The 13917-nt window shown below is 46.5% G+C and overlaps 1 protein-coding gene across 11 annotated transcripts in view; it reads left to right on the forward strand.

Moving 5' to 3' along the window:
• The first annotated feature begins 5950 nt into the window (after positions 1-5950).
• The window catches only part of ZNF618 (zinc finger protein 618), a 182497-nt gene continuing 174530 nt past the window's right edge, over positions 5951-13917 (forward strand). For all 11 annotated transcript variants that reach the window (XM_058523856.1, XM_058523845.1, XM_058523847.1 and 8 more), the window contains exon 1: positions 5951-6080. In XM_058523856.1, coding sequence (XP_058379839.1) covers positions 6048-6080 — 33 coding nt within the window. In that variant the 5' untranslated portion in view covers positions 5951-6047. The remainder of the gene's footprint in view (positions 6081-13917) is intronic.

A 13917-nucleotide genomic window follows, 5' to 3' on the forward strand; every position in this document is an offset into this window, starting at 1 on the left:
TTCTCAAGAGGACCTCATGGCAGAAAGGACAGATTAAAGCCTCCTTTGGGGGCTCCAGGCAGCATTAGGAGAAAATGCCGTGGACCAGCTCCTGCCATCTTCCTTCCCCTTCCTTCCTTCCCCTGGCCTGGGTCCTCCTCCATTCTTAGATCCAGCAGAACTAAGATCAGGACTGCTGCCGTATTGGGGGGCTTAGCCTGCTGGACTTGGGGCCACTGCCTCTAAGCTGACTTTGTTCCCTTATTGGCTGGATAACGCTGCTCAAATGAGGTGACTCCACCCCCCAACCCCCACCACCCAGGGGCCTGAATTCCCTTATATATGTTAAAGTGGAAATGGGCTGGGGCTAGCAATAACTACCGTGTGCTGAGTGCCTAACCTGAGCTAATGCTTTAAATAGCCCTGTATGTCAGGCACCTTATTTTGCCCATTTTACAGATGAGGAAACTGAGGCTTTTATGGTGGCTAAGGTCGCAATCTGGTGAGTACAGAGCAGAGATTCCTACACAGGTCTAACGGCAGAGACTAGATGAGATCTTCACCAGGATGCTAGATGTTCTCCAGAATTTATGGGGTGGCAGGCCCATGGAATAGGTTTATGAAACATACTGTGCATTTTAGATACATAATAAGCATTTGTTCTTGAATCCAGGGACAGGCTACTCAGATCTGGCCTCGATTCTGATTCTTGGTCTGAGCCAGAAGCTTGATCTCTTTCTTTCGATTTGCCAGCCTTCCGTCCTGGGTCTTCGTTCTTTCTGGCTTTTCCTCCTGGACTCACCTCCCTGGGGGACTGCCGAGGCCTCAGATATCTGCCTCTCTGGAGACTTCACCATGACTCGCAAGGTCCTCTCTTGAGGAAATAAGTTGTTGCCACCTCTTCCCAACTTCTTCCTTTGTGGCGGAGGGAAGGGAGAGGTATGAAAGGAAGGAAAAGAAGAAAATTCCAGAGCCAAACCAAGATGATTTAAAGAATCTGCCAATTTTGATTCCAATCACCAGACAGTTCCAAGGGGGCAGCCAGAGCACCATGGGAAGAGCAGTGCATGCGAGTCCCACTGGGCTGCCACAGGCTGGTTTGGCCAAGAACTTGAGCCTCAAATTCCTCATCTTTAAAATGGGGGTGATTGTACCTTTCTTGTCCACCTCAGACAAGTAGTGGATCGAATAAGAAAATGCTGCCATCTTCTTTGATAAATTGCTGAGATTTTATAAGACCGGATTGTGTGGGCCTCTCCCATTGTGCAGAGACTTAGGAAGCCCAAGTCTCCCTGGTTGGGCTGTTACAAAAGAGCACTTCTCTCATATTTCAGGCTTAAAAAAAGAAACCCAGCTTGAGGAAGAAGACACCATTTTGTGAAGTCCCTGCCTTCCTTGTGTTCCACACTCTTAAGAACCTATTGTTTCACTCAAAAGTCATCTTCTCTACCAAGATCTACCCGCAAGATTTCAGCCAAGACCCAAGTTCTGTTGGGGACCTAAAGGCCACTTCTGGGGCAACTCACATCTCCTTGTCCCCTCACCTGCCTGTGACACAAGCTTGACGTCTACTCGCCACCCTCACCTGAGAAAATCTCACCATCCTCAAGCCCTGGTTACCCAAACGCCTCCAGAATCCGGCAGGAGGAAACGCACCTTGAGAGTGTGTCTGTGTGTCAGGCCCTGGGCTGGGCTCCTTTATACCCCTGATCTCAGCAAATCTCACTGCCCTCGATGAGGTACAACATTTGAGGGGTCTGCCCAGCCCACCACACCCTCTTCCCTCCGGGGTGGGTCTCAGAAGTCTCTGTGTATTATATGACGCTGCTCCCCTTGGTCATCAATGATTGGTTCCTGGTGGCACCTGAGCCAAGCTTGGCCAATCACATTCTCTGTCCTGAGAATTTGGATTCGGACACAGAGACACTGGTGAGCACCTGTGGGCACTGAGAGGCTGTGGGGCAGCCATTTTGACTGTGTGCCCAGAGAAGCAGAAAGAACTCACCTGGAGAGAGGCAGGGAGGAAGGGAGGGAGAGAGACAGAGACGGAGAGAGAGAGAGAATAAATTGGGGCTGGGATGTCAAGAGACCAGAATGAGGGAGAGAGCACCAATTCCTGATGATTTTCTAGTTCCTGCCTCCAAATCCTCTTGAGGCTTCATTTCATTTCCTGCCCTTGGGTACCATGATCTACCTCCTAATTTAATCAAATAACAACTTCCCCCTTTTTTTAAATTTTAGTGTGATTTCGTTTCTACTGGTTACAACTAAAAGAGTGTTGATAAGACTAGTAGGTTTTAGGATCCCCATTTTACAGCCACAGAAATTAAGGCTCAGAGACTAAGCCACGAGCCCAGGGTCACACAGCTAGTCAGTGGCAGAGGTGGGAAACACACGTCTCTCTGATTCCAACAGCTGACGTGTATGGAGTGCTTTCTTGGTGCTAGGCGCTTTCTGAGAGCTTTACATGTGTTATCTCATTCACTCCCAGAGCACGCCCATGAGGGAGATACTACTGTCAGTGCCACTTGAAGGATGAGGGACTGGAGGCAAGGGGAGGTTGAATTGTCTGCTCAAGGTTATGTCACATGTGAGGACCAGAGCCAAGGTTGGAACCCAGGTAGTTGGCTCCACAGCCTGGGCTCTCAATAATTAAGCCATATAGGTGTTAATTTGGCAGTACTGATTCAGGGGACAGTGAGCTGGGCATGGAAGGGGTCAGAAGTTTCCAGAATTTGATAAACACGGGTATGTCAAGTTGAATCACGGATCATTAGAGGATGGTAAGCCCTTGGAGGTCCTACTGGACTATGTGTCCACCAAACGTATGGTCATTCTCCCCCTGTGATATCGTGGTTCCTGTTCCAACGTTGAGCAGGTCTGGTCTTGCCCCCTGGGCTCTGACTAAATACTTGAGCTCCTGTCCCTGTTCTTCTCCCCCTCCCAAGATCCCTACTTGTGGCCAGTCTACCCTTAGTTAACTTCCTGAACAGGGATAAATCAGAGCTCTGGGTGACTGCATAGTTTCCACTATAGTTTGGGAAATGCATGTGTTAATTTAGAAACTGGATTTTGTCAGGAAGACATCAAGCTTAGTCTTTGTCCCCTTGGCATACTGTTCACGGCCTAGAAGGGACAGAGTGAAGAGTCCAGGGCTGGGACTCCCATGGAGGAGCACCCCACAGTGGTGTTGAATGCACTCTCGGCTCTGTTGGGGTGTGCTGACAGAAGAGAAGGCCCAGTTCCTGTGGCCCATGGGTGGCAGAGAAGCAGAAAGGGCTTGCAGTGATTCCAGAAAGAGAAGGCTGAGAAGGATCCATGAGGGTTTTCCAGGCCAGAGGTGCCTGGAAACAGGCTGCAGATCATACCATGTTGGGGTCACTGACCATTTTGAGAAATCAGTGAAAGCCAGAGATTTTCTCCCCCAAAACGCACATATAGACATAAATTTGCTTAAGACAAAATTGCTTAGTTCATGGATCCCCAAACCTATCCAAGGATGCTATTTAAGAATTCCTAATCTGGAGAGACCCTGCCATCTGATTAAGACCTGGAGAGGAAGGATGCTTCTACCCACTCTTCCAGCAGGATGTTATTCCTCCTGGAATCTTCGCTGCCCCCCAGGCTGGCTTGGCCCTTCCTCTTTCTCCCGTACCTGTGCATTTTGCTGTTGGCACTACATCACAATAATTTTAAAAATGTGGTACAGCCACATCAGCATCACCTGGGAACTTGTTAGAAATGCAAATTAGTGGTCCCTACCCCTGGTGTCTTGAATCAGAAAGTCTGGGGGGTGAGTGCCCAGCGATCTGTGTTTGAACAGGCCCTCCTCGTGATTCTGAAGATGTCTCAAGTTTGAGAAGGGTTGCGGCAAGCAATGCTCTTCTCTCTGGCGTATCTGCCCTACTAGACACAACTTGCTTGGCACACGGTAAGTGTTCAATGAATACTTATTGCATCACGTTTTTCTGACTCTCAGGGCCAAATTTTTTTCCTTGGTACCCTATAAGTCTGAACCGTTGGGATTGAGACCCAATGTTATTTTGGGTCCATTTTCTTTCTACTCCAGGGCCTACAGTCAGGCTTGGCTCCACTAGGCAGAGGAGGGGGCTTGGCCTTGAGACAGGTGCCCAGAAACCTTCACGCAGGGATGGAGCCAGAGGGACATCAAACCTGGAGCATCTCTCTGGGTAACAAGGCCTCAGCCATCTGGTGGATGAGGGGCAGGTGGGCAGGGGGCTGCCTGGCCTGCCTGTCTGCCAAAGGCTCCTGGGAGCCCAACTCTGCCAAACTCCACAGGCTGCCCTGCTCCCCTTGGCGCCTGCCCTACACCAGCCTTGGCAGAGGCCGCCAAACCTCTGCCAGGGACATACTTGCCAGGCTGGCGGGGAGAAAAATGGCCACTTTTTATTTTCCATGACTCTCCAACTTTTTGAGCGATGGGAGAATGGTTGGAAGATCCCTCTTAACCTCTTGTGCGTGTTTGGTCCGGGGAAGAGTGTGTCTCTTAATACCATGCCTCCTGTGTGGGCTAACTTCCCACATTTTCATTCTTCAGGGAGAGCAAGTGTCTTCTACACAGTCCCTCAGTTTCCTGACATTTAAAAAATAACTTTTTTAGGGGGTGCAGGGCAAAAATTTCTGTAACCCTTCCTGTCTCCTATCGATCCAACTCTTTAAACATTAAAAAAAAATACATTTAATTTTTAAGGTGGGGGCAGAGAAAAGATACCTGCTTACCCTTAATTTCCAATGCTTTTATTTTCATATTCTTATAATTATATATATTCTTATATTTTTCTCTTGGGAGGGGTAAAGAAAGATTTCTCCCATCTCATATATGAGCAGTTCTTCAAATTTTTATTCTAAAAATGAATCAATTGTGGGAGATGTAAGATGGACCCAGTAATCCCTCCAGTCTCTATATGGGGAGGTCCTTCATACTTTTAATAAAAATTAAAAAAAAAATCTGATTTTTTGGGGGGTGACGAGGAAGACAGAAAAAAAAAAATCCCCTTTAAACCTTCCCAAGTCACAAGGAGGCAGTTCCTTAAATTAAAAAAAAAAAAATCTGACTTTTTAGGGTATTGGATAGAAATGTTCTTGTTCACTATTTCACCTAGAAACAGTTTCTCAAATTTTTCTTTTGTAAATCAACTTGATGGGGGGATACAGGAGGGGACCTAACCCCCTTAACCTTTAACCCCTCTTGTCTTACATAGGGCCAGTTCTTCAAACTTTTATTTTTAAAATAAATATGTTCTTTTAAAGGAAAATCAACAGCGGTAGATAGAAATATTCTCTTCATCCCGCATTTCACATAAAAGCAGCTCCTCAAATATTTATTTTTAAAATCAATCTGACTGGGGGGCTAGAAAGAGTCCCCTTAACCCCTCTCATCTGACAGAGGGCCAGTTCTTCAAACTTTTATTTTTAAATTCCATCAGAATTTTTGGGAGGGGTGGCAGAGGCAATAGGAATACCCCCACTGAGCTGAGTCTCCTATAAGGCCAGCTCTGCAAACTTTATTTTAAAAAATCAATCTGATTTTTTGGGGGGCGGATGGGGGAGCAGAGTTCCCATTAACCCCTTGGGTTCCGCCGAGGGGCGGCTGCCCAAACTTTTTTCCCAGCGCGCCCATGCCCTTTCCGCGGGGCGGGCGCGCGGGGGGAGGGCGGCAGGGCGCCGGGGGCGGCGCGGGAAAGTTTGGGGGGCGGGCGCGGCGCGCCCCGGGGCCGGCCGGCTTTGTGTGCGGCGCGGAGGCCGAGGCGAGGCCCCGAGCTCGCGGGCCGCGCGGCGAGGCCGGCCGGGGGCGGGCAGGGCGGCGGGGGCGGCGGCGGCGGCCCCGCGAGGGGCGGCGGGCCGGCGGGGCTGCCGGGGCGGGCCGGGGGGGGGGGGCGAGGGCCGGGGCCCCCCCGCGCGCCCCCAGCGCCCCCGCCCCCCCGGCCTGAGCGGGGCGGGCGGAGGAGGGAGCGGCGGCGGCGGCGGCGGCGGCGGCATTGTGCGCGCACCAGCAGCCCGGCCGGGAGGAGCAGGACGCGCCGGGCCGCCTCCGCCCGCACGGACCCATGAGCCAGCCGGGCGGCGCGGCGGCTCCGCAGGTACGACGGGGGCCGGGGGCAGGCACCGCGCGGGGGCCCCGGGGCCGGGGCCGGGGCGCCGCGCCGCTTCATTGCAAGATGTGCAACATGCAAAGTGCCTGGGCGCGTTTGCGGGCTTTTTGTGGGCGCAGACGGGAGGGGCGGGGGCTGGGGAGCCCCCCCGGGCGCCGCGGGGTGTGCGGAGGGTGGGGGTGACGAGGGGGTCTTTTCGGCCCCCCCCGCCAGCGCCCCCTCCAGCCCCGGGCTCGGACCGGAGCCCAGAAAACAAAGCGGCGAGAGAACAGAGCAGCCATTTCAGTTTGGACAATTCACATTTTGCAAAAATGCAACCCCTTCCAGCTCTCCCCCCTCCCCTTTAAATTTGCAATTTCCCCCTGACCCTTTCTGCGCTCGGGGTCCCTGATGACCCCCCGGGAGGTCTTTCCCCTCTGGCCCCCCATCTTTGCAACAATCTTTTTTTTTAGGCCATATTTCCCTTTCTCAATTTTTTTTTTTCTAATTTTTCTTCAAACGGTAGTTTTTTCCCATTAAAACGACGCCACCTAGAGGATACTATTTTGTAAATAAAAAAAATTAAAATTGAAAAGAAATATTTTTTATTTCTTATTTTTTCAAAAGTTTGCACTATAAGGCAGAGGAGGGGAAAGAGATTCTTTTTTTTTCTTTTTTGGGGTGAAAATGTTCACTTTGGATCTTCCCAGGAGCGTGGAGACAATTTTTATTTCTGAAGCCAAATCCAGATAATATGTAAATGAAAATTAAGCTGGAATTTGAATGAATTCAGTTTTTGCAGGGGAGAAAGCAAAAAGCTTCCTAAAACCAAAGTCAGTTTGGCTGCCCAACTCATTTTAGTTTGAGAAAAAAACTAATTGGAATGAGGAAAAGAGGGAAATTGTTGAGTTTAGGGAAAACTGGGAGAATTGGCTTTATGAAGCAATTAAAAATTGTACTTCATTGTAATTTGGAACTTGTTTAGCTCAGCAGGCAAAAAAGACTAATTTCACCATTTGGCAATATTTAAAGTTTTTCTAATTCCGAGAAGGAAGGATTTAAAAGAGAAAATAGACCCTAAAATATTGTCTTTGGACACACCCAAAAATTGTAGTTTTTTTTTTTTTTAATTTTGCATTTACATTTTACTGCATTTAAATTCCAAGGTTCTAAAGAAATAGAAACTGGAAAAGTTACAGGGAAATCCTGTCTTTTTTTCCCCGCATTTGTTGGGTTTTGTGCTTTTCTTTTTGTTTTGATGGAATAATTAAGACTGTTTTCTGATTTTGTTTCCTGAAAGGTCTAGGCATTTCTTTTTTTGTTGTTGTTTTATCCAGAAAATGTCAGGAACCTTTTTTGAGCAGTATTCAGTGGAAAAAAATGTAAATTCATTTCATTATATGAATTGAGTAGCCCACAGATTTGTAGGAGAGACCGCCATTAAAATAAGATATGCATAATTAACATTATGAAAAAACTAACAGTGAATTTCACAGAAGCTCATTTTTTATGACATGCAACTGAATCAGTTGATAAAGACAAGGGGTGAGGAATCCTTGGTAGAAAGAAAATTTCCCTTCTCTGTGCTTGCTCCCTCTTCCAATTTGAAAAATTTATTATTTTTAAAAAATCCAGATTGGGTTCAGCCCTCTTGGATTGTGATGGGGGTTTGGTAGTTTATTAACATTCGGTATTTTTCACAAATTTGATTACTTTCAAAGGGGAAAAAAAATCCATTAGCCTTGGTCGTTCTTGGGGGGGGGGGCTGTGATTTAAAAAAAAAAAGCACAAATTTTACTGACTTAACAAGAAGAAAAGATAAAAGAAGGAATGACAGAGAGGAGATGAAAATAATGATTCTTAGCCATCTTCTCTAGTGGAACACTTACTTTGCTGGAAAAAATGGGGTAAAACACCAATTCAGCTGATTCTAGCATCAAAATTGATTTTTTTTTTTAAAGGAAAAAAAAATCAAAATATAAACAAAAGCCAAACTCAAAGGTACTGCGTTTGGAACATGAAAGCACATGTGCAAACAGTATTTGATTTAGGTTTTTTGACCTTAAATCAAATGAAGGTGAAACAAAAAAAAAAAAAAATTTTTTTTAGAAGACAAATATTGACTGAATTGAAATTTAACAGATGAAAATAAGGTACCCACGTGAAGTTGAAGGGTTATTTGTGGTAAAGTATCTGATTGAACTTGCTGGGGATTTTGAACCAAAAAAAAAAAAAAAAAGTTGTGATTTTTTTTTTGTCCAAAAGGAGGGGTGAATATTGGTAGCATTTTCAGGGTGGGATCTTGGTGGGACCTTGGGTGGGGAGCTGATGGTGGGTCACACAGGATTAAGATAGGAAACCCTGTGCCCCTTTTGCCAGCCACCAACTGGTCTTGGAAGGAATAGTGGCCCCAGTCCGTGGATTCCCAATCCGGTTTTCTGGAAATTCACATTTCTAAGGGGATAGAATTCTGTGAAATATGTCTGACAGTGGCAGAGACTTGACATTTCCCATCATCGCCATTGCATTTGGGAGATTTTATTTTTTTAGTAACGAAATCCTTCAGGACCGACTGGCCACATTCTGATATATTTGGAGTGAGTTTTTTTTTTTAGTAGCATAATTAAAATTTTTTTTTTCTGTTGAATTATTTAGGCCGATGCCTAGGACAGTCAAAGAATTTATAATTTCCAAGGGCTGTGAAGGCCTCATGAGACAGTAGGCCTGAGTTTAGCAAGTGATGGAGGAGAGCTGTGCCCTGGGCTGGGGAGGGCTGGGTGGGCACCCCTGCAGGCATCTGAGAAAAAAGTCAGGGTTGTAGATAACAGGTTATTTCTGGTGCAAGGAATAAAAATATTGCAGCTCGTCCCTTTGTGTGGCTGGGATCTCCTAACACACAACTCGGATTCCTTCATTCCATTCGGCTGAAATTTTGTTGTGTGGTCTACGGTTTAAGGGGAACCCCTGGCTAGAAATTGAAAATCATTTCTGTTTGGTAGATCTGTTTTTTAATTAAAAAAAAAAAAATTGGTTATTCTGACCATGTTTGTTGTAAAGGAAATAGAGGTGCATGATGGTACTGCGGGGGCGGGGTTAGTTTTCTTTTGTTTCTATTGGCGTCTCTCAGGATTAAGATCTGACCTGGCCTTGCCTCTCTCACCTCCTATTTTAGATGGAAGTGTGACCAGAAATGGATATAGGAGCTAATTTTTTTTAGCCCATGTCTGTTCACCACATTCTCTTATAATATTGGGCAAAAAATCTGGCAAATTGGAGTTGAGGGGTGGTAATGTGATGATAGCCTGAGTTATTTTGGTGAAAGATCATTTATACTCAGTTTCACAGTGGAGACTCTTATTACTTAATGTTTTGGTTTTCTGCCTAAGGAGTTTTGTTTTGTTTTGTTTTTTTTTTTCTAATAAGGTTTGAAATTTCAAGGCCCTGCTTTATAGCTTGACTTTGGACCAAGCTAGGAAAAAGGGTTTGCTTATACTTTCTGCCCTGCACAGAGGTGAATTTGAACAAGGGCTCTTGCTTTTCTAGAAGGAAAGCAACAAAGATGGCTGGTCAGTGTAAGGCTGACCTCTCCCTGGTCCTAGAAAATAAACAGCCAGTGGTTTGTTTCATTTGAGAGTCAGAGTTTAAAAACTCCTCCATTGTCAGATACAGTTTTTCCCCCCACCTTTGACTCAGCTCTTGGAGCGCTGCTTCCTCTGACCTCAGAATGCTTATGTCTTCTCCTTGGTGGGGTGATAAGAACTTCCTTGCATGTTTCACTGGATGTATAAGCTGACTTTTCACGGTCATGGCGAAATTTTGAATTTTTTCCATGTTCTTGCAATGTTTCGTGTCAGTTGTGTCTCCTCCCTGGTGATGTAAGGTGAAGTGGCTTTGTGGGGCCGCAGGAGCCCCAGCTCTCCTGAGGTCTTGTGTGACCTTGGACAACTCACTTTTTCCTTCTGAGCCGCAGTTTTTGCGTTGGTGAAATGAGAGCTTTGGATCGAAACAAAGATAATAACAAATAGGTTTCATCTCTGATTCGGACTCTTGAGTGATTGGCTGTAGCTGCCTGGATCACTGTGTTGAGAAGGATTCTGAGGTCACATCTGGACTTGCATATTCTGGAGAGAGGGGTGCAGTGGTCAGATAGCAGTGTCAATCACAGAGTGGGGGGTGTACCTCTTATTCACCATACCCAGGCCAGGCTGTGAATCCCGACCCATTTGTGGGTTATAAAATCAATAATGGATCACAATCAACATAAAAAAAATAGATTAGAGAGGAGCAAGATAGCAGAGGGATAGCACGGTATTGAAGGTAAGCGTCGTCTCGTGAAACTTTGGTTTTATTTATATTTACCGATGTAGGTGCATGATGAGAATTGTAATTCCTACTGTGAGTCGTGGTTAAGAAGAGTGTGCAAGTTACTGACTGCACGACCCAGCATGATTTGCTGCACGTACACTGCACTTGACTGCATATATTTTATTTTCTCATTTATTATCCCAGTTGATTGTTATGTGAACCCTGTGGGGTAGGTGTCCTGGGCCACATGTTTTGTCCCCTGGTTGAGCCTGCCTTAAGGGCCACCTGTGAAGAAGTCTCAGCTGCCTGGTGGTCAGGCATGCACCTCGGCTTGTCGGCTTGGGATGAGATTGACTGGAAGGGCAGGTGCTGGAGTGAAGGCAGCGTCTTTGCCAGGTTCTTGCTGGAAGGGAGATTTATTTTATTGACGTCACGTTGGTTTATAACATTGTGGAAATTTCAGGCGTACATCATTATATCTTGGCTTCTGTATAGACTGCGTCGCGTTCGCCACCAAAAGTCCGGTTCCCATCCGTCACCCTATACGTGTGGAAGGGAGATTTTAAGTAATGTGGAAGCCTGTCTTGGTGGGAGGGAGAGCAGGCACACTTTTATTCCTCACTTTTACTTCAAATTGCTGGAGGAATTTTTCTGGAGTTAGAGAGTTCATGCTTGTGCTGTATTTAAATTCGCATCAGACTTTGTGAGCGTCTGTATTGCTGTGTGTCTGCACTTCCTAAAAACTCCAGAATTGCTGTCTTAGTCTCCTCATCTTTTGACTGTGTCAGACCCGCGCTGTCCAATAGGAATATAATTCGAGCCACACGCGTCATTTTAAATTTTCTGGTAACGCTTTAGCAAAAGTAAAAAGAAACAGGTGAAATTAATTTTAATAATATAGTTATTTAACCCGATATATCCACACTACTCTCATTTCAATATGTCAATATAAAAATTCTTAATGTGATATTTTATCTTCTTTCTGTGGGGAGTATTAAGTCTTTTCTGACTAGCCACATTTCATGAGCTCAGTAGCCACACGTGGCTCGTGGCTTCTGTGTTGGGCAGCACAGGGCCACACCAGTGTTCCTTCTAGTTGTTACCAGGTGGCCTCAGGTTAGTGACGTGTGTTTCAAAGCTTTTGGTTTTGTTGGTGGGACTTCCTTCCTGAGCCCCATATGCCCTGAGGGATTTCAGCCTCTAGTGATGATGAGTTACATCCATTTAGCCTCTTCTGGCTCAAGAGGTCCACACCTTCCTTTTATTTGTCCCGAAGCAGTCTTCTGCCAGGGTTAAGCCAGACTGCTTTCGTTAAAAATGACAGATGATGGCTAGAAACCCCAGGATGATGTGTGTCAGCCTGTGTGCCCTTGAAGTTGAGACGTGCAAGTGCAGGAGGCTGTTGTAGGAGGTGGGTCTTATAAAGGATTGCCTGAAAGAAGGATGAAGATGTCAGAAGACAGCGGGCGCTGGGTAGGACCAGGGTCGGGGTCCGAGGGGAGGGAGGAGATCAGGAGGCAAAGATGATCTGCCGGTGAAATCCATTTCTGAACTGACCATGGAACCGCCAGGAAATTCCCCCACGAAAGGCCTTAAGTCAGACACACAGAAATTTTCTGACATCCACCCAGTTGGTGAAATGGAAAGCTGGATTTGAGGTCAGCCAGACCAGAGTTTGAAATCCACCCTTGCTGCATGGTTAGCTGTGTGTTGCTTTGGGAAAGTCACCTCTGGTTTTGGAACCACAGCTTCTGCATCTGGAAGAAGGGGGGTAATAATCTTGACCTTGACGTGTTGTTTTACGATTAAATGAGGCCGCCCGTGGGTAAACACCCAGCCAGTCCTTAGAAGGTGGTCCACACACGTTACTTATCTCTTGATGCAGTGGCCAGTGGGTCTCCATCTGGGGAGACTGAGTCCCACTGACGACAGTTTTGGTAGTTCTGGAAATTTGGTGGCTTATGTTTAAAGGGCAGAGTTAGGTAACAACCGAAAATGGACACTTTTTTGGTTGTTGCTTTAAAACAGACTGGGATGAGACATCTCCTGGACCTTACCTGTCTTTAAGTGTTCTCAGTGCTTCCATTCCAGGGATGCTCTAGCTCCTCTCAGTATTTCTGGATTTGTTTTGAAGCCTGTGGCACAGTCTTTAAAAGGGGATAAATCCTAGTCGTGGTGAATTGTGTTCCTTTGAGCTTCTCATGCTGGGCCTTCTGTCTCTAGGGCCCCTTCCCTCATTCATTTCCGCTCCATGGGAAACCAGACCCCCCTCGAGACCACCTGCATGTCTTCTTGGAGCCCCCCTGAACCTCCCCAGGTAGACTTCATCTGTCCCCATCCCGCAGTGCTTTCCAAATACTCTGGGCCCACAGATGAGAGCTGGTGGTTTGCATTTCTGTTTCTCCAGCCAGCTTGTGAGTTCCTTGAGGGCAGGGATCATTGGTTATTCATTTTGGGGTCTGGCACAGAATAGCAGCTTAATAAATATTTGATGACTTAATTTGATTTTTGGAAATAGATCAGTCGGATTTGAGCCTAGTAAAGAGTAGGTGACCAATTTGGGTTTAGCCATTTGGTCAAAACCAGTGTTTTATTAGGGAGCCATAGGCACATTTTCTTAGAGCCAACTGTGAAGCCCATGGCCCCCTTGGAATAATAAATCAGAGGGGGCTCCTTGGATGGGGATAATGCTTCTTTGACTTTACATGTCTTGGGGAATTTTAAAAAGTTCCCTGTCTCCCTTCACTCCTGTTGAATAAACTGTTTCTTTAGAGTGGATGGGGGCATTTGGGGTCATCATCCAGATGACTGATTTCCAGGTATGGTGAATGGGACTCTGCGTTTCTAAGGAGGTGGAAATGGGGGAAGTCTTGAGGTGACGGGCCCGACAGTACCCCGTGTTTGCGCGAGGAGCTGGTCTTCTTGGCCACGAGCCCAGGAACTGGACACTGGGGGGCTGTTTGCCGAACACCCGGACACATGGGTCTCTTAAACATGAAGTAGCTAAATGTGTGATTTGATATTCAACCGAACCCCATCTTTGGTCGGATTCTGGTTTGTAGATGCCAAAGATTCAAGGAAGATTTATTGGAGAAAACTGAGAACATTCTGTTTATTTGCTTAATTTTTTTCCTTAAGCTTAATGAAACGCTGCCATTTTTAACACCTGATGGCCCGGCTCAGCAACGGAGCACAGGATCCTCATTTGAGGTAGACCGTATTTCCTCAGTGGTCATGTTCCCACGTTTTCATGTTTCTGAAATTGGGATGTGTCTTATAATAGATGTGTCCTGTTAGCGTACTGTTTCTCCCTCTTATTTTTTTTCCTTAAAAAGCTGTTATGGGGGCTGGCCCAGTGGCGTGGTGGTTAAGTTTGCACGCTTTGCTTAGGTGGCCCAGAGTTCATAGGTTTGAACCCTGGGCATGGACCGACACACTGCTCATCAAGCTATGCTGTGGCAGCGTCCCACATACAAAACAGAGGAAGATGGGCACAGATGTTAGCTGAGAGCCAATCTTCCTCAGCAAAAGAGGAAGATTG

The sequence above is a fragment of the Diceros bicornis genome, chromosome 28 (genome assembly GCF_020826845.1).
Source record: "Diceros bicornis minor isolate mBicDic1 chromosome 28, mDicBic1.mat.cur, whole genome shotgun sequence".
Lineage (NCBI taxonomy): Eukaryota > Metazoa > Chordata > Mammalia > Perissodactyla > Rhinocerotidae > Diceros > Diceros bicornis.